Below are 22493 nucleotides of genomic sequence, written 5' to 3' on the forward strand. Positions count from 1 at the left end.
TCCCTATTATCTCCCCTCATCGCATTGCTTATGAATATTTCTGATGGCTAGGCAGGCGACAAGTTAACAAGAGGCTGCCAAGTGTCAAGTGGTCCTTTCCCCCATTCCCAACTCTGACAAAATCTGAATAAATTAGCCTCTAGGATAAGGATGGGCTTGGTCATTTTTAGGACATGCTGATTGTCCTTTTATGAAGTGTTGATGTGGCACTGAGATACTCCTCTACTGTGAGACTGCGACTCATTTGATAAAAGTATAAATTCTAATAAAGTTTTCTCTTATTTTTTCTCGTTTCAGGATAAATCTGGTCGCTTCTAATCTAACATACATACAGTACAGTACAGTACATATACATAGACATATAATTACAAAAATATATACGAGTATATATGCATTACACATAGAAACGAAGCATACAAATAATACCAATAATAACCAATAATTAGATGCTACAATTAGTGAAATTCTCTGCTGCAAATAAAGGAATGAAAATGGAATGAATGGAAAAAATAGAAAGGAAAGGAAATGGTAAAAACAACCTCACTTCCTTGTGAGCCTTGAGAGCCGGTGAAAAGTCAGCACTAATGAAGGAAAAATAAACGGAAGAAATAGAATTGAAAATAACAAATATGGTTAGTCAATAAGTTCAACTTTGTACATATTAATTTTAATAACCTTGACGTAATGCAACCAACAAACTATAATAATAATTATAAACAAACGTGAAACGTACACTAAATGTTCGAAGAAAAAAAAATACCACTAAAAAGGGGAAATATTCGTCAAGAAAACAACAGTAAAAGCTATGCAAAAAAAAAAAATGAAAGGATGGTAAAAAAATAACAAGAAGCATAAACAGAAAATAGAAACCGAAAGAAATTAGCACAATTATGTAATAATTTATGCTTAATTAATGTATTTAATTGAAAATCTAATTGTAATTGTATATTTTTTCTAGAGAGAGACAGCAAACGAAACCCTTAATGAATGAAAGAAAACTTGTGTAAAAATTATGCTTAAGACTCGCAATGGAATACGTAAAATGTTCTCTGGTTAGTTAGTAGCTCTACCATAACCTACACCTACCTACCCCCCCGAAGAATGCGCTATTCACCTTTTGTTAAATGAATACACATACACCAACCTATACATACATATGTAGCTGTCACACGTTAATAAAAGAGCAAAAACGAAACGAAAGCAAACAATAACAACTAAAATCCACATTGAATGTAATTCACGAAATTTCAAAATAAGTAAATTAGTAAATGTAAATGTTGCCTGGCAAAGAAGCAAATCACATCAATATCCAAAAAAAATAATAGAAGCAAATGCATAAGCAGAAAACATTAAACACATACTTGCGCCTCATTGTGTACTTTTATGGGCTAAATGTTAATTAATAACTAGATTGTACAATTCAAATGTAGTTCATACTATTTAAAACAAATGCAAAAACGGAGTGAAGATGAATAAATCGATGATTCAATTTAAGAAACAAACAAACGAACATTCATTGGTTTGTCCACAGCGGAAGAAAGTCTGTTGGGATTCAATATATCAACAGAAATATTGATCTGAGTATTATAAATATAATGCTCATCATATTCTCAAGCCACTTTTCAGCTGCAGGCTGCACATTGAATGTATATGTCATTGGAATTCTGGTAAAATTTTCTACATTTTATTCTTTCCATAAATAACAATAAATAAAATAAATTTAAAGGCAGCTTTAACCACCGAAACGATGGGTTAGACCCAGACCAGCGCCAAAGTCTGTCCTTTGATTGGAGAATGGGCCACTCATCCACTTGTTGGCCGTTCCAGTCAGATCGATGTGCGTGTTGCGATCGGCCGAGGACCAGAGATTGGCACGAGCCTCTGCGCCCAACTGACGACCGATGCCGGGGAAATTGCTGTGCGTCACACTGGCACCATGACCATTGATGTGGGAGTAGTCGAGAGCGGCGCCATTGCGTTGGAACTCGAAGCCGTTGGCCAGCTTGTTCTGCGAGGCAAACGCCTTGGCATCGAGATTGTGTACGCCGTCGTTGAAGAGATTGGCATGCACCTCCTGCTGGAAGGCGTCCTTCACGCCGGGAGTGTGGGTCCTGGTCACAGAGGCACCATGGCCATGGCTGTGAGAAAAGAGGAGAAGCTCGTTAGACTCCGCCCGTCTGTCGGATGTTGCTTGTGATCCACTTACTTATTGTAGGCCGCAGTTCCGCCAACGGTGGCTGGACCCAGATTGGGTGTTTCCAGCTGCAAACGCCTGAACCACCGCATTGTGATCGGGAGTGCCAAATGCCTTGGTTAGATCCATACGGGCATCGGCGCCCCCGGCCGGATTTGAGGCCAATGAACCGCCCAAAACCTGGCGGCGGAACCGCCAGCGTGGTGGTGGGGTCGGCGGTGGGGTGTAGGGCACTGTTTGGTAATTAGGCATTGCCTCGGCTATGGCTCCCAGAGCAACAAGTGCCACAATTAGAATGCTTCCCTTCTGCATGTTGTGTTTGGTTTGAGTTGTGTTGGCTGTGGCTGACTGATGCCTGATTGTGGCTCACCTTACGCTTTTATAGCAATCGCGAATACGTACGAGGGGGGGATCACCTCGGCATCGATATTCTATCTGTCTTATCAGCTAGAAAATCCCCGCTTGGAGCCCAGCTCCCGTTTGTGATTTACTTTTGTATATTCGTTACGAGGGCCCTGAACTTATCCCATGCACCGCCAACTTGTTGCTCCTTTTTTGTTGGGATTCACATGCACCTGCATTTTAGGGAATTTTTTGTAAGTCAAGAGATATATTGGGGCAGTTGAAAGAATTGAAGACATGGGCATGGGAAGCATTTTGTTATAAAAATATTTTCTGGGAATATTATAAATTTCGCAAGTCACATAGGAGAACCAACTTATACAACCCGGCTTGTAGGAGCAGTGGATCTGCTCGGAGAGAACAAGTTCTAGAGAAAGTAAGGTGAGCATATTACTGTTTATATTTTTTAGTCATTTATTTATATTTTATATGTTTATATTATTATCGCTTTCCGATTCGAAATTCAAACAATTTTCGCGCCATCGTCGTCGAGCAAGGTTGGCCACACCACACCATAACATAACAGGGCGAAACCATAACATATTATGTTAACATGTTATGTTACACCATAACATAACGAGGTGACAACGTAATATATTTTGTTAACATGTTATGTTACACCATGGCGGCGAGCTTTTGTCAGAAATAATATTATAACATTCTGACAGAAGGTGGCCGGTCTGAATCCTGATAGTGTAGTTCAAACTATGACCACATGCAGCGCCACTGCGCCGCCATAGTTCCAAAGAAAATCGTCATGGAGCCAGTATTAAATTGGCGGCAAGAAATGGAACTAATGGAAATCGCTAAATCCGCAACAATGCTCCGCAACATCGTAGCATATTGGTTAATGTGTGACGACCAAAGTTAGGATTTGTATCACCATCGGATACCGGAACAGAACTCTCGGGACTTCATCCAAAATTGGAATCCATTTTGAAGTTCGAAGTGTCAGCCCATCCCCTCTGCCACACCCATTCGAGCATCAACCATGGGATGAACATACGTACTCATACATTTCCGAGTGGAACAGCAAACAAATATCATTTCCCCATTCTGTCTTCCTCACATTGAGTGGGAGCCACTTCCAGCTCCCGCTGATTCCGTATGCGAGGCGGCAGCGTCAACAAATACTTACAACGCAGTTCAACATTTTGTAAATCATCACCGTTTTCCTCTCAGTTCAGGCTCAAGTTTTGGTTGCTGATTAAACGTTGACCGCACACACACCTACATACATACATATGTACATGTATATCTATGCTAGTGCTGTTCACGAGAGTGCAACAAAAGACCGGAAACTTTCAATTCTCTTGCACTCGAATAGGAAACTGAAATGTTGTGTAAAGACAAACCGGCTGGGGCCGATCCATCCATTTGGCCACAGCTTTCGGTTTTTTGTCAGTTGCATTTCAAGCCCCGTTCGCTGCAGTCACAAGATCGGCTAACCCGAAATCAAACCGTTAACAAACCGCAGCCGTAACAAACGCCTGCCATTCCCCTGCCCCAGCTGTAAGTCGAACCCAAGTTCTCAGTTTCGTGTGTGGTCCAACTTTCTAAATGAGAAATGCTAATTGGGCGCTGGAGTGACGATCGTCTCAGAAGTGGGCACGTCATAAGCTCGTCAACTTCCTGACTGACAACACACAAAGAAAGGCAGGAGAACGCGCTGCTAATTCTTAAACAGTTTAACTAAATTGAAACTGAAACGCTTTTTGCACAAGTCAGCGTTGCGAGTCGGGTGCGGGTGCCGTGCCGCATAACCAATGAGAAGAGCGATCGATGGGGCCGGGCCGCGTGGGATTAGTTCCTATCCCATTTTTAGCTTGTTTATGATATAATCTGCCATAGATGTGTGAATGCAAATTGCATTTTAAGCATCGAATGTGTCTAAGCCAAACAGAAATGATTGGCAACATTTTCCACACGGGCCTCTTGAGACTTTATGGGAGAGAGACTTACTCAATTAACCTGTCTGTGGACATCGCACCTTTGTTGGCCTTAGGTAGGGCATCTGTAGGGTCGGCTCTGTGTTGTAATATATGCCCTAGGATGGGGTCTCTATCTACAGACTTGGATATCGATCAGTGGCGACTGATTTGAGCTGCTTTCCAAACTCGTTTGGCAATGCATTGATTTCACTTTTCATTGGGAAAACCTTTCAACGCACACAGAATTCAAGAATTGGTTACTCCGTCGGCGTTTCTTGATATAATCAGATGCTTGGCATGCCAGGCAGGGCAAGAAAATTAAGCTTGTGAGTCATAGGACAGAGCCAGAGGCAGAGACACACAGAAACAGAAACAAAAACAGATACACAGAGTCAGTCAGTCAGGTCTGAGGTTATCTTTCTATATATACGGCACATGCGATGCGGCTCAGGTTTCAGTTGCCGATCGCCGTCAGTCGCACTGGAAGTACAAGCTCCGTAGCTCCGTGTAAAAAGTCAAGCCAACAACTCAAATTGACGACAATTGCTGTGGAAATTGGTAAATTATTCAATTAGCTGGAGGCAGCAGAAAAATACAAATGGATAGGGTTAAAAAAGCAAGAAAGTGAACCAAATAATGGTTACAGTCCCACAAGAATTAAAGTGCCAATCAGTCTGTGGAATGGCATCTTCTGAACTGACAGATCTCTCCCCTCCTCCCACCCCATTTGACTTGTGTTGTCAGGTGTAATTGCCTTTTGATTTTGCAGTTTGTTTGCATGATTTTCGTGTGTGCTTTAAGTTTTAAGTCAAGGTCGATCTTTCGAGACGAGTGCAACCGGTTTTGGCCTCGACTCGAGCTTGATAACAAGCCAAGCCAAGCCAAAGCTCTCGAGGCCCGGCCATAGCCAGAGTAGTTGACCAGCAATTAGCGACCTATCGTTAAATCCATATCACTTCTCCTACAATTAGCCACAAGTAAAAGTACTCGCACAACGACCAACGACAGCAGAAGCAGCAAAATGAAGCTCAACTCTGGACTGTTTTTGATCTGCGCCGCCCTGCTGGGATGCTCGACAGCCACTGAGGTCAGGCCCTGCCCGAAATGTGAGTAAAAACGGAGAGTAAACTTTGGAGTGTAGGCATTAAATCTCTGGTGATTCCCACAGCCAAGTCCAAGGCCCTGAGTTCCAGTGATGTGTCCATCTCCAATTGTCCCAAGAGCCGGTGCATACTGAAGCGCAACACGGAGGCCAGCATTATGATGAAAATTCGGCCAGAGCGCGACTTCCAGGAGCTCACCTCGGACATACAGGGCATCATTTTGGATGTGCCACTGCCCTTCCCCGGCTACTACGGCACCAGTGCCTGTCCGCATATCTACGACGAGGCTGGCGAGAAACATGTGGGCTGTCCGCTGAAGGCCGGCCAGAACTACACCTACAAAAATAGCTTCAAGATTCTGCCCCTTTACCCCACCGTCAGCCTGGAGATCCACTGGGGACTAGGCGACAAGCAGGGCGATGCGGCCTGCTTCCAGATACCCGCCAAAATCAAAGCCTAGACAGAGATCAAAGAGATTGTTAAGCGATGTTAGCGTTTATTAAGGTTGAATCTCTTAAAATCTGCATATTTGCATATCATAGTAAGTTAGGGATTAAGTACGGTTAAGTGAATGAAAGCAAAGCAAAGTTCTTGATGTGTGTGCCAATATTGCGGCATCCAGCCAGTGACGCAATATTGTGCCTGAAGAGTAACCCAAACCCCCCACCCGCCCACTGATCTGTTCGATCAGTTGTGAGGTGTGTTCTACATATATATGTATGTGTATATGCATGCATGTATGTATGTATGTAATAATAAAAACCAACAACAACAAATTCTACGCAAAGGTTTCATTTACATTTTGAATTCAATAAAATGGAACACTCCTCCCCCCCCAATTAACCTGATCTGCTCTCGCGCTCTCTCTCTCTCTCCCGATATGATCTGTTTAATTATTTGCAATTTATTCTTAATTGCTGGCCAACATGCAATGATGATGGTGGTGCAATAAATATCGTTTCATCTTCTGTTTTGTTCTTTGTTTTTGCTTAGTCGCTTTTCCGCATAGTTTTGGCAATTTAATTAAGTATACGCCTGGGGAGGGGCAATGTTCACTTCTTGAGTTCATAGAGTTCGCTGAGAGTCTGTTGCTGCTGCTGCTGCTCAGCCTCGTCCTCTCCCTCAGCCTCAGCCTCGACCTGGGCTTGGGCTTGGGCCATTATGAGGGCCTGCTGCAATTTGCGCCAACTCTCAGCGGCTGCATCGTACTGTCCGCCGCCTCTGCCACCGGCTGCGTGACTGCGTCGTGACTGCTCCTGCTGCTGCTGCCGCAGTTGATATCGATGCTGTTGCCTCATCAGTTGCGTCCACTTCAGATCGTTGGCCTCATGACTGCGATGGTTCCTATTCCGTTCCTCGTTGTCGCCACTTTGTGCAGGCAAAGCAGCGACTCTCGAGGGCATGTTGTTCAGGCTGATGTTGTTGGTGTTGGCGTCGTCATCGGTGTCTTCAGGGTTGTTGTTGTTGTTGTGGTTGTTGTTATAGAGCTGCTCAGCCAGAGTTTCCACCGCCAGAGGATTGCCGACAGTCTGGGGAAACAGAAGGAGTAAGGAAATACACGCATCATGCACAGCATCGCAGCTTACCTTGGCTGCAGCAACTGCTGCCTTGCCACCGGAACGCTTGCCGTGAGCTGAGCAAAGAAACAGCCACAAAATGTTAAAGAAAATCCATGGAATATTTCTCAGTGAAAAACTTACCTCCCCAACAGGAATGTCCGTATTCCAGGCAGGAACCTGCAAGTATGAAATATATTTTTTTTCTATTTAGAATAAATCATCATCTTCATGTGGATTCACATTGACGCGCTAAGACTGTGTGCGCGCATAAATTTATGGGTAGACCCCCGTTGTGCCTAGGGCAAAGGTTATTCTTTAAAACGGGGAAAAGTTAAATGTAAGCCAGGGAAAGTGGCAACTGGATGCTGCTGCAGTTGTTTATTGTGTGCTTCGGCCGCTAATGTCGCGACCCATGATAAATGCGACCATTACGGCACGGCACTCATATGCCAGAGTCAGAGCGGGTTGAGTAATGCACTCAGGCGGAGGCCTCCCATACACCTCCAAGTGTAAGGTGTGGGCGTAGCCTTTGCCTAGCAGCAGCAGCAGCAGCAGCATCATCATCATCCTACCTGTGGCGTTGTAGCTCTTATACAACGTGTCCTTGATGCGACACAACTCGTGCTCCTGCATTGTGTGGCCCCCAAAAGAAGAGACCAGAACTAATCACACAAATGGACGGCAACGCATCAGAAGGCGTCAGCGTTGAAAGGCTCAGCTGGGACATGCACGGACACTTGGATACGGATGTGAATACGCTTTTGCGCAACTGTCACTCCTGTGTAAGTGTGTGTGAATGGAAGCAGCATGGAATAGGAGATCTCCGGGTTACACAAAAGCAGCAGCAGCAAACAGCAGCAACAAGTTCCATGACGCAGATGGCTGACAATTGGCCTGGTTATAAGAGTGGGGGATGTCGTCGGATAGAGGGATGGGGTGTTTGCATAAGCCAAGATAAATATAAATGTCAGACCAGACGATTCTATCATGACTCCTCCTCGCTGGGCTGTTGCTACCCTGGCCATATATCAAACATGTAATCATTTGTCAATTACTTAAACCGTGGATTAATTGTTGCCGGGCACTCACAGATACACCAATACAAGCACCATACACACACACATGCACACACGCACACTTGTTGACAGGCATAGAGGCCATCAGAGATAGCGGGGCCAGCTCTCGAAGCCTTTTGGGGCGCCGCATCGAAGGGCTGTCATTAAACGAAGGCTCCGTTTAACAGCCGCCCACAGACCATCGACCATCCTTCCTCTCTCTCTCTCTATCTCTCCAAGGCTTTCACCATCACCTAATTAACGTGACCCTCCTTTTTAATGGTCATATCCTTGATCTTGGTCAGCTCTAGATTCGCGTTGGCGTCTTTTTTTTTAATAGCCTCAACTCAAAACAATTTGCTTGAACCCACTTTTAATGGTCTTTTTTGCACAAGTACCTAAGTGAAGTGAAGTGCAGCCATATCTGACGGAGACCATCTGAGTTTTTGTTTAATTGGGGGTTTGGGGATTCACCAGAAAAAGGTCGTAAAGTGGTAAAGTTGATTTTAATCATTTATGGCAGACACATTTGCGTTTGAGCATCATTACAGATGGGTTTGCTTATCTTATGTGATTATTAGCTGGCAGTTCTGGTCAGACCTGTACTTAAGTGTTATTAGTGTGAGATGCTCTTTGTCTAAGGGATATAACTGAACATTCAGTACATTTATTTCCATCAATCAGGTGTGAACAAAATTGTTTATAACCTCAAACCCCACTCGTGCTTAGAATTCTGCCAAGTGCCAACAGATCTCTGTTTTTTCTCTAGCTCTAAAAATTGCACATAGAACCCTACTTACGAAATAATCCCTTGTAAGCTAATGGATCTTTCACATAAAATCATTTCGATGAGATCATATAGTGGCTAATAAAGTTACGATTTCCCTACACTTGCTCATAATCATTAATATTTGTATTTATAGGATTGAGCTTAGAAATTTTGTTTTTGTAATCAGATACGCCAGAGAACTCATATTGATTTTGCAATGACTTTCAATCCCAAACAACTCCAATTGTTCTTTTCTATGATCATTTTTAATGCGCATTTCGACCTGAACCTAACCCAATTTGCATGCATATCATTTTTGGTTTCACCTTCATCCACTGAAACGCCCAACTTTTTTAGCTTTCGTCTATGCCCAATCTCTGCCCCCACCACTTCGCCACTGCCACCACCAGCAGTGGGGGATGGACACGGAATGCCACCCACAACTGCAATGCCTGCAAGCGGCACAGCTTGATGGGTTCACACGTTCGCTTTGGGTTTTTTCCCGCTGAATTTCCCGCTGTCTCTTAGTCTATCGGTCTCCATTTCCACCGTGGCTGTGCCGCTTACCATTGTCGGTTGCCGGTTGTTATTTGGTACGCAGTTTGGATTAATTTACGACAGCAATTGAAAGCGTCGACGCATTTGGAGTGAGGGAGGGTCCGTCCAAAAAGGTAAGCCCAGCCGCCCATGATCTCTGTGCCATGCTTCTCCATGTTCTTTACACCCTGATTCCCTGCTGTCCTTTTGGCCTTTTGCGGTGAGTAAGAAATTGTATAGAGAAAATCTAAAAGGGAAGCCGCTGAAGCAACGAACAAACAAAGGCGTATCAACAGGAAAATGTGCATAAAACTGAAGCTGATAAGACGGATTTGTGGCAATGGGATCAAATGAATGGGGAGTGCAGGATTGGGGATATGGCAAAACCAGACTATCGCTTGTTAATCAGTTGGTAGTTTGGTATTTTTATGGTACGATAAGCTAGGAAATTCCTAGAAACATTTATGATCATGACGCGGCAGCAACTGACTCAAGCGGAAATAAGAATTTCACCATTTGCAGGTGCCTAAAAGTATGCTTCAGAAAAGGACACTTTATTTTCAATGGATTTTTAGCCAATTTTTAATGAAATTAAAAACAACGCTTTTATGATTTATATGTAGAGGGAAAATAATAGTAATATTTATTCTAGAATTTTCTGAAATCATTTTACCTGTCACCAGGGCAAACAGTGCCACAAAAACCAACAAAGTCCAACTGCACTTCATGTACCACATTTTCAAGCAAATTTAGATCCAAAAATCCGGCACTTAAAACTGTGTTAATTTTCAAATTTTTCCAATGTCTTTTCTAATTTGGAATATTTTCCAAAACTTTGTGAACTTTTGCTCAACTTTCTGCACTTTTCACCTCCAGCACTTGTTGATCAGAGTTTGCTGCCAACACTTTTCGAATTGCCAACAAAATGTGGTCGACCAACGGCTTTTATAGCTACTCGTAGAGGAGGCATGCAACCAGCATGGCACCAGTAGAGCGCCAAAAGATAACACGGATAGCCAATGCAGAGCCCGAAACCCGAATCGGGCAGTCGGGCACGAAGAAAGACGAGGCTAGCGCCGCCAATGAGCATAGAGAGAGGCGCCCACGCAACAGGCTACTTGCCTGGCTGCCTGGTTGCCTGCCTGCCCCATGGACAGCAGACTGGCGCTGAGTGGGCTGGCATGTGGATGTTTGTGTTGGTGTGCCAGGTGCGTAGTCGTAGGGGAGTCAGATTCGTCTCCACAACCTCCGGCAAAGGCGAAGCTATAAAACACGCCGTAGTTGAAGTTGCTGCAGCTCGGGGGGCCCCCCACGCAAAAAAGAGTTTATTTTGTGGCTGACGTCAAGGATTAACTTTTAATTACAGTGGCAACTCTGCAAGCTGGAAACTCTATAGTTTTTAAACAGGAACGAGCTTCATTTCAATTTGGACTGCAAACTCTGGTAAAAGTATAACCAAGTAGACTGTTCACAAATGTCAAAAATATTTCAGAAATGTCCCACATTTAATGTAAATATTTTAGCTTAAAGCTTTCCTCCTCTGATATTTTCTTGCCATCATCTCCTACCTAAAAGAGCTTTCACTGTTTGCCTTCTCCTAGTGATTTAGAAATATTTCAGTATTTTATTATTTATTTCAAAGCTTTATAACATAAACATAAAATGGTATGTGGCGGCCAAGTGCGGTCAACGCATTCATCCCATTTAGTGCAGTGGGATGCACTACATATGCATGTGTGGTTCGAGTACAGTTGTGTGTCCAAAATGTGTGTCCAAGATACTAAATAAGCATTCAACACATGATAATCATTTAAAATCGAACGCAAGTAGAGCAGTAGAAAAATTGAAATGAGTTTTTTCGCTGCGCCGGTATGTGTGTGCAAGTATGCGAACAGTGTGTGTGTGTGTACGTACATGTCTATGTATGTGTATGTGTGGTTGTGTAGGGATCGCCGCTCCATCCCTTACTCCAGCTTGGCCAGGATGTCGCTCTCGCGGAAGAGCACGTACTCCCTTTTGTCGTCCATGTCAACCTTGGTGCCCCCGTACTTGGGCAACAGGACACGATCGCCTTCCTTGACGGCGACGGACAGGTGTCCAGCTCCGGCAGGGTTACGGGCTCCGGGTCCAACGGCCACCACCAAGCCCTGCATCTCCTTGGGCACCGACTCCTCCGGCAGCAGGATGCCACCAGCAGTGGTAGTCTTCACCTCAAAGCGCTGGATCAGTATGCGGTCCAGCATGGGAATGACCTTCTTGATAGCGTTGGCCATCTGAAAATGTTACCGAAGATTATTTTAATTTTTTTTTTACAAAAAAATAATTTTGAATTCTTACTTTATTTTCAGAAAAATAATTTTTTGGTTTTGTTTTTGGTTTTTTTGTTCTCGTCACGATGTGCTTCGTTCCGCTCTCGACTTGGTACTGATTTTTCCCCCAATTTCCCAGTCCTACAAATAAATTTGTTCACTGAAAAAAATCCAGGCTAGTGCGATGGAAGCGTTAAAAGAGGTTACTGCGATTGAGAAAAATTAATAGAATGCAAATACAAATACGAAGCTGTCAATGTTTCGGTTGCTAGTCTCACAATGGAAACTGTTTCCCAATGGAAAACAGAAAAGCTTTAAATATACTTGCTAGGACAAAGCTTTCGTTCTGTAAGAGGGCTGGAATGGGACGTTAACTAATGGGCCTTTATTATTTCTTGATGTTAAATAAATTGTATAATTTTTTTGAGGTATGGACATTAAATCATGAACCCACTGTGGCAGTAGTTTCCACAAAAAACAGTTCACTGCCATAATAATTCCGACTAACATGGTCCACCCAAACCCAGCCAACCACAGCTGTGTGGCCTGGTCGCTGCCTGCCTGGTGGCTTGTTTGATGTCCGTTATGTTTTTCGCTTTGATTAATTCCCACGCTGGCGTCAGCGCCACCTGTTGGCAGTTGAGCTTACTAAGCTTAGTTCTTGGGGTAGGGGTGGGGCTTGTTTTTTGCCTTCCCTTTCCGGTAGTTTTTCTTGCTCTATTGTTTTGCTGGTTCATCCTGCTCCCTCTCGCCCTCTCTCTGTGTGTCCGTGTGTGAGGATTCCTTCCTGCCTTGTGTGTGTATGTGTGTTGTACGTGCTAAAGTTTGTTTGTGTGAGTTTGTGTGGGTGTGTGCCTAAACTTGTAGCGCGTTAAATGCTGTTAGAAATTTTGTTTGGTCTAACTTTTTCCAGGGGCTTTTTTTTATATCCCTGCATTATACGCGGCGTATTGTTTGTATGAGTTCAGCAAAGAAATTAATGGTATTTTGACACATTAAAGTGTAAATATTGTTGGCCGAACTACAAATCATTGTTTTATATACGAGTAGATTAGTCGGAATCACAAAGATCATCCGAACTCACTAAGGCTAAGGACAGTATTGTTGGCATATGAATCATCGGAGGTGTCCATCGTAATCGTAATGGGTAAAACCATGGTTTACTTAACATATTTCCAACAAAGTAACAGTTTTATATGATTTGAAGTTTATATATACATATGTATATATATAAATCATCATACGAACAATAGCTCACAAGACAAGACTTTTGCACTTTTGAAGTTAGCAAAACAAAGCGTTACACATGTAAGTTTTACATATACATATGTATTAATTAAGTAATTAAACCAAAGTTGATCCACATCGAATCAGCTTAAATACCTTTTAGCTGCCATTGGACCTACAGATATACATATACATGTATGTATGTAGTGTATGTAAATAAAACAGCAAGGGTATCTAAACCATCGGTACTCTAACCTAAACATATTTTCCGCGTTTTCCTTCCTGCTGCTTTCCGCTCGTAAATCACAAAACTTCATAATTTCTACGTCATTTTTGCAGGCATGTGTGTCTGTGATATATATTTTCTTTCGGCTTTACGTGACGTGACGCTGGTGGAACGTACAATTTGGTGTGGTTTTTATCCAACTGACTGTTTCACTCTCGCTTTTTTGTTGGCCTGATTGTTGTGGGTTCCTTTATGGCCCCGCTGCGCTTTGGACTTTGACGCATTTGCGACGTACTAACGCTCGGTAACGGACAGGTCCTCTATGCAACCTCTCCTCTGCGGGACTGCGGGTCTGCGGATACAAATCAAAGGGGGCCACTGGCATCCATTTGGCTGATTGCATTTTCATAACAATTTGCAGGATTACTAATGCGCCACGTAGTCCGTGCATTTGCATGACCTTGAACCAACCGCCTGGCACCTCATTAGAATTTCATTTGTAGTCGGGCAGACGACAGGGCGACAATCGATACAAAACCCAAATATATTTATGGCCAAATTACATTTGAAGCTAGAGCACGGCGAATCCTTAGTAGTGGCTAAAGGGAGAGCGATACGGGGATGCGGAAAAAAAGGCAAATGGCTATGGGAATATGCTAAGTTTTATTTGTGGAATAATTTGGGTATATCCGTTCATTATAATTCCTCAAGGGTTCAATTCCCATTGATTCAACAGCGTTGGCTGTTCAATAAAGTCAATGCATTATAATCAATCTTTAAATGTATTTTGCTGATAATTCGCTGGCTTTAAGGCTTGTTAAAGTGAACTGATACAGAAATGAAGGCAGGCAGAATGCGGTAGGCCCTACGATTGTATTAAATACAACGACTTGAAAGGAATTTACATACATATATATTTTCCAGCAGCGGTTATACCTTATTGACACTGTTGAAACTATGAATTGAATTTTATATTTAGTTGACTTGCAACTGAAATTGCTTTTAAAAAGTGTCAATGACTTTTCTTAGAAATTACGGATCTACATATCGAATATTTGTGCCACATTTGGATTTTGTTTGGATATCGTAGATATTTGTTTTCTTTTTTAAATATTCTTGAGTCTGCAAGGCTTTTCTTTCCAGCGCAAATACCCACTAGGCGTGTTGCCATTAAGTTAATTGCAGAGAGCGAAGCACATTGAATACTATTCTTAAACTAAATAGTCGTAAATCTTAATGCTCGAAAGACTAGCTCAGGCGTACTCGTGCCGACACTGATTCTGATTCTAAATGAATGAAAATCGTTACAGTAGATAAATATATAGACAGAGAGTAGAGAGTAATTAAGGTCTAATTGCAAGGCAAATGATTGCAAATGCAGCTTGTACTAAACGCTTTGGTAGCAGCAGCGGCCATAGCTGTGGAATTAGTAAAGACAAAAACAAGTGACTAACTAACAATCTGGCTTAAACAATATTCAAATAAATTAGCATTAGGAAGCAAGCGGTTCGGTGAGCTAGATGAAGATTGAGTTGCCTCCAGTCTGCCCTCTAGTTGCTCTGGGCATTGATCATGGCATACTGGGAGGCGAGCGGCGGCTTGGCCGGGGCCTGACGATCATGCAGCGGAGTCTGAGAGAGAGAAAGTAGTCGAGAGGTAATTGATACATTGATAGCAGGGTACCACCCACCTGCGTTAGTGTCTGTTTCGACTGTTGCGCCTCCGCCGACTCAATGGAGACGCGCTGTGTCTGGCTGGAGGAGTTGAGCGCTCTCCTCAGCCGCTGCGACTCGATGTGGTGGCGAGAGTTCAGCGAACCCTTGGACAACTTCTTGCCAAAGAGCACAGCCTGCAATGAGGGATAGTTATTGGATGATAGATCCAGTGCGATAGAAAATTACCCATACCTTGAAGGCCTCGCGAAACTTGTTGCTCATGATGTTGTAGAGCAGCGGATTGATGCAGGTGGAGAGATAGTAGAGCACCCCGGAGATATATGTCATAACCGTGTAGAGGAGCTCGTGCTGTTCGTGCAGCTTGGCGCCCCGGGCGGGGGCATAGATGGCAATCAGACGCTGGGCATGGAAGGGGGCCCAGCAAAGGAAGAAGCAGACCACCACAGCCACTGCCAGGAGACAGATAAAAAGTGAATGAAATGCTGGACTCTTTTTTGGACGTTTTTTTTTGGCAATCGCCATAATCATAAATGAGAAACGACAAATGACAAATGACAAACGCAATAAATTGGCTGGAGAGCGACTGATTAACAAGCTTAGGACGATTATGGCATATGGCCCGATGTCTGGGTTGGTCTGGTCTGGTCTTGTCTACCCCAGGGCTGCATAATTACCGAGCATCCTCAGCACACGCCGTGTCCCATAGTGATTGAGCCGGCCCCGCACGGAGCTCAGCTGGGCGCCTGAGCCGGTCCCACCATTGATGTTCACCGCTGAGCTGGAGCCGGCATAGCGGTACAGGATTGTGTCCGATTGCACATTCTTGAGCTGTGACCTCCTAAACGGCGCCAATGCTGCGGCTGGGGCTGGGCCATCGCTCAGGTTGGAGCGGTACAGCTGCAGTCCGATCAACAGGTAGAGCACAAAGATAATGGACATGGGCGCAAAGAAGAAGATGAAGGTGGAGAGCTGGAACGAGTGCTCGACGATGACGCGCACCACCACGCACTTGTCCACGCCCGCGTAGCTGTTGATACCGAATTGGGCCGCCTGTGGTATGGCGGTGAGCACGGCCAGGGCCCAGACGAGACCGATAATGCGGATGGCACGACTCAGCTTGCTCATGGCCTGCCCCAGGAAGGGGTGGCAGATGGCTATGTACCGCTCCACGGTGAAGGCGGTGATGGTCAGAACGGTGGCATTGGCCGAGGTCTCGGCCAGCAGACCGCGTCCCAAGCAGAAGTACTCGCCAAAGACGTACGGATACTTGGACCAGATGAACCACACCTCCTGAGGCACGCCCGACAGCAGCAGCAGGAAATCGGAGATGGCCAGCGAGAAGAGGTAGTAGTTGGTGGCCGTGTGCATCGATCGATTCTTCTTGATCACGATGCAGGTGCTGATGTTGCCCACCACGCCGCTGAGGAAGATCAGCGAGTAGACGACCGTCACCGGCACCACAATGGACAGCGAATCGCGCGCCGGGCCCAGCAGTTGGCTCACATTCCCAGCCGTCCACAGTGGACCGTTGTCGTCGGTGGCGCTGGCGCTGGCCAGGATCTCCGATTGGGTGTCGGCGTCGGGCATATTCCTGTGCTCCGGAACTGGAACTTATCCCCTTACGAAAGCGGCTTTTGTTTTCACAAAATTTCCACTAGCTGCGACAAATTCCGATGCCGTTGCCGTTTATCTGCCTGCGGCTATGTCCCCCCCAACTATGCTAATTATAATAATTCGATGACGCGAACGGAGACTCATCCAGCGACTAGTCTGACTCGTCTGCTAGCGTCTTGACTCTCTCGAAAGTCACTGGCACTGGCACTGCCACTGGCACGCAAACGCACCAAATTACCAAGCGGCGAGGTCGATCCCCAATTTCCGTACCGTTCCCCGGCCACGATAACCGTATTCCGTAGTCCGTTCCCGTCACTGCACTCGCACCCGGACGTTGACTTGGCTCTGATTTTGGAGGCACGTCGCCTACACACGTACTCGTACTCAACGACAATTCTCGACTTGTAAACACACAGAGCGGCAGAGCGAGCGATTCAAGTTTGGAGTCCGTGTTCGTGTTCGTGTCCGTGTACCGTCTCCATTCAGCAGAGCAACCGTACTCCAGCGCGCTCCAAACTTATCTGATAAGCAGCGGCGACATTTCATTCAGATTTGTATCTAAAAGCTAGCGACGAAGCGTCGCAGTTTTCCCTCACATGAGAGCGTAACGTGCGCGACATAATGATTACGGTGCGACTAAGTGTTTGAATAAATTAGCAAGGAGACATGTGATGGCTGATAGATATGGGATATGGAAGAGGACATTCTTTACTTGAGTATTTGAATGTTTATTTTTTAAAGTTTTGTTCTTACATATTGAATTTCCAGTTGCTACACACAAACATCACAAATCTTTAATAGATTTAATAAACAGCACTACAAGTATTTCCAACTAAATAATGGAAGGTCCTTTGTCGCAAGGGGAGGCCTTATAAAGTAGCTGCCAGTCGGGATATTGATAGGACAATGCACAGATAAACTTGCGAAAAAAACGAGCAAAAGAGCTTATCATATGCGCTGCATCTGCAGATGGATCTTCCGTGACAATCTATCACAATGCCTACAGTTATTCCACGCACCTTTCAGTCACATATGTATATGTATTATGAATATACGTCTCGCCCCGTGCTCGCACCCATCCTGTTTGTATTTTGGCAACCATATTTCATAGTGGCTATGAAGCAGGCAACTTATGGGGGCATTAGGCTACATTTGGGCAAAACAAAAAGAGCAGCCACACGCTGGCAGAGGCGCTGGGAAAACTGAGAAAAGTTGGCACAAATGCGTTTTGGTCATAGGTCTGTAGTTCCACGCCGCTGACGAGTGACATTCTCTATGGCCACATAATAATTTCATTCGTTTGTTTCGTTTCGTTTAGCACGATGCTAAGTGAAGGCTGCCACTCCGTGTCTGGTGTCCCCCATCCAACCCCCCCGATAAGCAGGCACACCCTATGCCCCCCTCAAGCTCTGGTCACACGCCCCGTCGATGGGTGTCAAAGTGCGTGAGGTGCGGTGCCCTGTGGAATTTGGCACGAGTCAAACGAAAGGATAGATTCGTCGTAGCTTGGTAGCTTTTTCACTTGCAGCCGACCGACAAGACGTTGGGCGAGCTTGAAAAGCTTTTGCCAACTGCATGCGAAGGATGGGAGAAATGCCATCAATCAACGACATCGAATCGAAGCGAATGATGAATGAAAACTCAAGGGGATGCAACCCACGTACAAACAAAAACACACCAGCATTGTGTCTAACATTCAATAATATATGCATGTTTATTAAAGTTCTTCGAAATTAGCACAGTATATGTACGTATATATGTACTATATATTACCAGCAGGATATTCCTTACAGTATTCCCCCTTTTCAGGGCTATTATTTTCTTATGTTGTAAATTAACGCATAGTTTCCATTTCCATTTCAATTTAATTTCCAGCACACGTTCCAAAAGTGTTCGTAAAGTAAAGTTCTCCAAAAGTTTTTCTTGCAAAAATTCAATTATTTCTAATCTGCATATCCCAGGAATACAAATTCCTTTTTTCTCAAAAAAAATTGCACTTAACATCAAGGGATTATCATTATATATTCGTATATGTGTATGTGGTTATGTTGTGCTTGAACTTGAAATATCATTGAATACTTATGCTACCAGCCTCTTTCGTTTATCAAGCTCGAAACCCTCAAATGAATTGGAATCCTACGATGATAACGTGATTCCTCAAGTGATTGGACCTTCTTTCGGCTACCTACAGCCTGGATGCCGTTCATTGACTATAATTTGTATAGTATAGACACAAAAGCACATATCATATGTACGTGTACGTGTACGAGTATATATATATATAATTGTGCTGCATGTGGATCCATCCGATTAATGGGTTATACACAATACGAGTAGAGTACATACATATGGTATGTATGTATGTATGTATATTGTTATTGATTAAATTAGAGTCTTAATTTTTGTTTAAACAGCGCATAATTGTTTCTACTAGTATTGCACAATCCGAAAGTGTTTGTTTGGTCAGTAAAGGGAAATCAGACCAGGTCGATCCTCGTCTTGGGATTTATGGAACATTGAAATGTTGGGATAGGTGGGTGAAGGTGTTGTGTTGGAGGTACGCGTTGTGTGTACGTTGCTACGATATTTGGCTTGTGTTGTGGCTGATCTGAAGGTAACGGATCGATGGGGATTACAACTTTAAGATTTCACCTTCAAGGATTGCTACACGAATGTGCAGTGACAGCGGATAAGTATCTTTATAGATTATAGACGTATATACGATGGACGCTTTGCTTCATCATATTTCACTGGGACTTCTGTTCTCTTCTGTTCTTAAACCACGACTTCGATTTCCTCAACGTCAACATCCTCCTCGTCATCGCTGCCGTAATAGCTCTGTCTCCCCCAGTTGTAGGGAAGAACTCTGACGTCCTGTCAGTGAATGTACCTCTCCTGCTATAGCAGCACCTGCTTCATTTGTGGGCGCTGCTTCTCTAGGAGCCGCTGGGCCTGCTCCTGGTCCATGCCATCGATGGAGCATGCAATCAGCTCCACCATGTTGTGCCCATGCCTCAGTATATGGTGAATGGACTGCAGCGTGAGCCTCATGCAGTTGCTTATGTTGATGCTCCGCAAGCGCTTCAGATTACGCATAAAGTGTCTCACGGTGTCATCGTCCACCTTCATGCAGCTGGCCACGCACAGCGTTTCGATGGCCGGTGCGTTGTGGGTCAGCGCCTCGAAGCCCTCCGGGTAGAAGAACGAGCAATAGCCCAGCGAGAGGACACGTAGCTCTGGCAGTATCAGCGCCTCCTTCAGGACACGATCTGTCAAGTTCTTGCAGCCGCGTAGGTTCAGCTCGCGTAGTCCCCGCAGACGGGTGATGGGATAGGGAAACTCTGGGCAGCCCAAGAAGCCCTTGTCCGTGATCTTGATGCAGTATTCGATGTTTAGTTGGCGCAGACTCGTCTGGTACTTGCAGATGAGCGACATGGTGCGATCGGTCACCGCCTGCCGACAGTTGTCCAGGCTGAGGCGACGCAGATTATAGAGTCGCACGAGCAGCTCGCACAGCGACTCCTCGTCGATGAAGCAGACCTCCTCGAGATGCAGCTCCTGGATTATATAGTTGGGCTTGTAGGCAATCCCCTTGAGCAGGGCCACGCCCGTCATTTCGCGGCAGTAGGCCATGGTCAAGCACTTCAGCTGGCCGCTCAGTTGGCGCAGGGCATCGATGCAGGCGCTGTTGAGCTGCACGCAGAACATGAGGTCCAGGGACTTGAGAGTGTACTCCCACTTGGAAGCCACATACAGGAACAGATCGTTGGTCAGCGAGAGCATGCCGGTGAGGTCCAGTTGGCGCAACGGAGCCACCTTCGGCACCGACACAAGAATGGACTCCAGCAGGAGCAGGTGACAGTTGCCCGACAGCTTCAGGATGCTGAGGTTGCGCATTTCCTCGAAGGCCAGACACCACGGCAGCACGTCGACGCTGGGCGCACAGCTGAAGAATATGTCAATGTACTCCAACGTTTCGGCATGGTCCCGGAGCACTGCCACCAGAACTTCCTCGTTGTCGTGCGTGAACTCGAACTGCAGGTGACGAAGTCGCACCTTGTTCGCGGGTTTCCTTAGCTGCAGCAGCATGCTGATCTTCAGCGTCGAGTCCAGACTGACGCCGTCACACTCGAAGGCCTCCAGATTGATGAACTGCTTCAGGTTGATCCCAAGAGTGTCGTCAAACACATTGCTGGCGGCAATCGTCAACACCTTCAGGTTGGGCATCTTTCCGTTTATGTTGCGAAAGACGGGCGCATGACTCACTTGCAGATGCCTCACCTCCGGACCGACCAGCTTCAGGAAGCTATCCAGCTTCGGGGACTGCTTCAGGTTGCGCAACTCCATCCTCTCGAAGGTCATTTTCGAAGGTGCATTCTCCACATGCTCCTTGATCGCCGCGAGATTGTGCCTGGTCACGATCACCTTGCCCTGGTACATTAATTTGCGACGGTTGACCAGGTCGTAGCAGTGCCAGGACACCATCCGCAGCTGCTTGAGATCGTTGTAGGACAGATAGGACATGACCTCCAGCCACATCTCGTTGGGCAGCATATCGATGGGGACTTGTATCTTCCGCACTGCCCTGCGATCCTTCTTATCCGGCGAGAGTGGCGGCGATGCCGACGAACCTTTCTTGTTCCGTGACAGCCCCAGCAGCGGCATCATCCTGAACTCTATTTTCCTGTGAGTCTGAAATGGGTAGAAAATATGGACATCTGTTAGGTGTTTGCTGCTGAAAGAGCTATATGACCTGGTAGCCATGGGTGATAACCATACTGCAGTCGAGGGAGGGGAGGCACCATCCCTGGGCTGCACTGCTCACCTGCACCGTTGCCAGGGAACCTGCACTGTTGTCAGGGACCAAACGCTGCACTTTGCCACCCACACTTTGCGCAGCCAGGTGACAGGTGGAAAGACTCCCACGTCACGAGAACTTACCTGAGCGTAGGTGTTGCTCAGCCTCTCCAAGAACCTCCTCTCGCGACGCTGGCTGGGTTTTCCACACGTAGTAAGACTATTCCCCATCCAATGGCTCTATCTGTTTCTTCAGATTTGGTTGAAAAAAAACCGGAAATACACCGTTTTTAGCGCCTCTGCAGAACAACTTCAACTTCACTTCTCTAGCCCCGAACCTGATTTTCGGTGCCTCCGCACAGAAGCGTTAATTGGAAAATAGTCAAATGGAACTTTTCCGTTGATTCGACAGAATTTTGCTGTTGTTTTGAAACACTTTTCGTTGGATTTTGATTACGAGTTGTTTGACGGCAACCTGCTGCCGTTGTGCACCTTGGAAAATCCAACTATGTATGTTTTCCAGGCAGCGAACGACGGAAAAACGAACCACTTGCAGCACACAGCTACAGCTGTGTATCTAATAATGAAAATTTGATTGCCGCTGCAGAGATACTTCCAGCACGCATGCTCTCTCCCTCTCGCTCACTCGCACACACTCACCCCAAAAGGGCCAGCGCAGTGCATATTCCATGAAAGGTAAGGGCGGTAAACACAACAGGGACCTACGACTCTCAGAGTCGACTCTTTCATGAGCACATGACAGTCTCTTATTAACTAGGTTGTCAAATTTAGTTATAATTTGTGAGCGACTTAGTATATCATTATAACATTTAGCATACTGAATTATATTGTTCTCTGTACCACAACTGAAGCACATATGGCACTCCAGCGAATAGGCCACTCAAGAGTATTAAGCCACACCTTATATTAATACACTTTGGACATGCGCACTGTAAATTACCTCTCTTGCTCTTTTGTTGCGAGACAGACTCTCTTACTGCGTTCTATTTTGTTTATGTTTGCTGCTTGTGACCCACATACAAAAAAAAAACGGCGTCCATGAGGGGCGGCCTTGATGTGAGAGAGGGGGAGAC

At 45.3% G+C, this 22493-nt stretch overlaps 6 protein-coding genes and 1 pseudogene across 9 annotated transcripts in view; 2 read left to right on the forward strand and 5 right to left on the reverse strand.

The window, feature by feature from the left end:
• LOC111067374 (forkhead box protein O) overlaps positions 1–1502 on the forward strand; it is a 34778-nt gene extending 33276 nt beyond the window's left edge. For all 3 annotated transcript variants that reach the window (XM_022356447.2, XM_022356431.2, XM_022356439.2), the window contains exon 11: positions 298–1502. The gene's annotated coding sequence lies outside the window, so the exon portion shown is untranslated. The remainder of the gene's footprint in view (positions 1–297) is intronic.
• Positions 1503–1717: 215 nt separating this feature from the next.
• LOC111067854 lies at positions 1718–2557 on the reverse strand (annotated as a pseudogene).
• Positions 2558–4074: 1517 nt separating this feature from the next.
• On the forward strand, positions 4075–6598 carry LOC111067862 (ecdysteroid-regulated 16 kDa protein). 2 transcript variants are annotated; one of them, XM_022357201.2, is made up of 3 exons: positions 4075–4108; positions 5499–5633; positions 5696–6598. In XM_022357201.2, the coding sequence occupies exons 2-3, from the start codon at positions 5549–5551 to the stop codon at positions 6088–6090; spliced, it is 480 nt and encodes a 159-aa protein (XP_022212893.1). In that variant the 5' UTR covers positions 4075–4108; positions 5499–5548; the 3' UTR covers positions 6091–6598. The 2 variants fall into 2 exon arrangements, with proteins under 2 accessions (XP_022212893.1, XP_022212884.1); XM_022357192.2 differs by lacking the exon at positions 4075–4108 and adding an exon at positions 4976–5085.
• Positions 5997–10471, reverse strand: LOC111067875 (neuropeptide CCHamide-1). Its single transcript, XM_022357211.2, has 4 exons — positions 10224–10471; positions 7331–7366; positions 7217–7263; positions 5997–7159 (listed from the first exon to the last, which is right to left on the reverse strand). Exons 1-4 carry the CDS (start codon positions 10285–10287, stop codon positions 6683–6685), a joined length of 624 nt encoding a protein of 207 aa, XP_022212903.2. The 5' UTR covers positions 10288–10471; the 3' UTR covers positions 5997–6682.
• A 698-nt stretch (positions 10472–11169) lies between these two features.
• LOC111067891 (10 kDa heat shock protein, mitochondrial) lies at positions 11170–11997 on the reverse strand. Its single transcript, XM_022357231.2, has 2 exons — positions 11888–11997; positions 11170–11823 (listed from the first exon to the last, which is right to left on the reverse strand). The coding sequence occupies exon 2, from the start codon at positions 11821–11823 to the stop codon at positions 11515–11517; it is 309 nt and encodes a 102-aa protein (XP_022212923.1). The 5' UTR covers positions 11888–11997; the 3' UTR covers positions 11170–11514.
• A 2437-nt stretch (positions 11998–14434) lies between these two features.
• LOC111067827 (pyrokinin-1 receptor) lies at positions 14435–17103 on the reverse strand. The gene is made up of 4 exons (XM_022357140.2): positions 15663–17103; positions 15220–15437; positions 15003–15161; positions 14435–14943 (listed from the first exon to the last, which is right to left on the reverse strand). The coding sequence occupies exons 1-4, from the start codon at positions 16573–16575 to the stop codon at positions 14863–14865; spliced, it is 1371 nt and encodes a 456-aa protein (XP_022212832.2). The 5' UTR covers positions 16576–17103; the 3' UTR covers positions 14435–14862.
• A 1861-nt stretch (positions 17104–18964) lies between these two features.
• LOC111067816 (dynein regulatory complex subunit 6) lies at positions 18965–21941 on the reverse strand. Its single transcript, XM_022357130.2, has 2 exons — positions 21544–21941; positions 18965–21294 (listed from the first exon to the last, which is right to left on the reverse strand). Exons 1-2 carry the CDS (start codon positions 21628–21630, stop codon positions 19501–19503), a joined length of 1881 nt encoding a protein of 626 aa, XP_022212822.1. The 5' UTR covers positions 21631–21941; the 3' UTR covers positions 18965–19500.
• Between the last annotated feature and the right edge of the window lie 552 nt (positions 21942–22493).

Source organism: Drosophila obscura, unplaced genomic scaffold, assembly GCF_018151105.1.
Source record: "Drosophila obscura isolate BZ-5 IFL unplaced genomic scaffold, ASM1815110v1 contig_150, whole genome shotgun sequence".
Classification (NCBI taxonomy): domain Eukaryota; kingdom Metazoa; phylum Arthropoda; class Insecta; order Diptera; family Drosophilidae; genus Drosophila; species Drosophila obscura.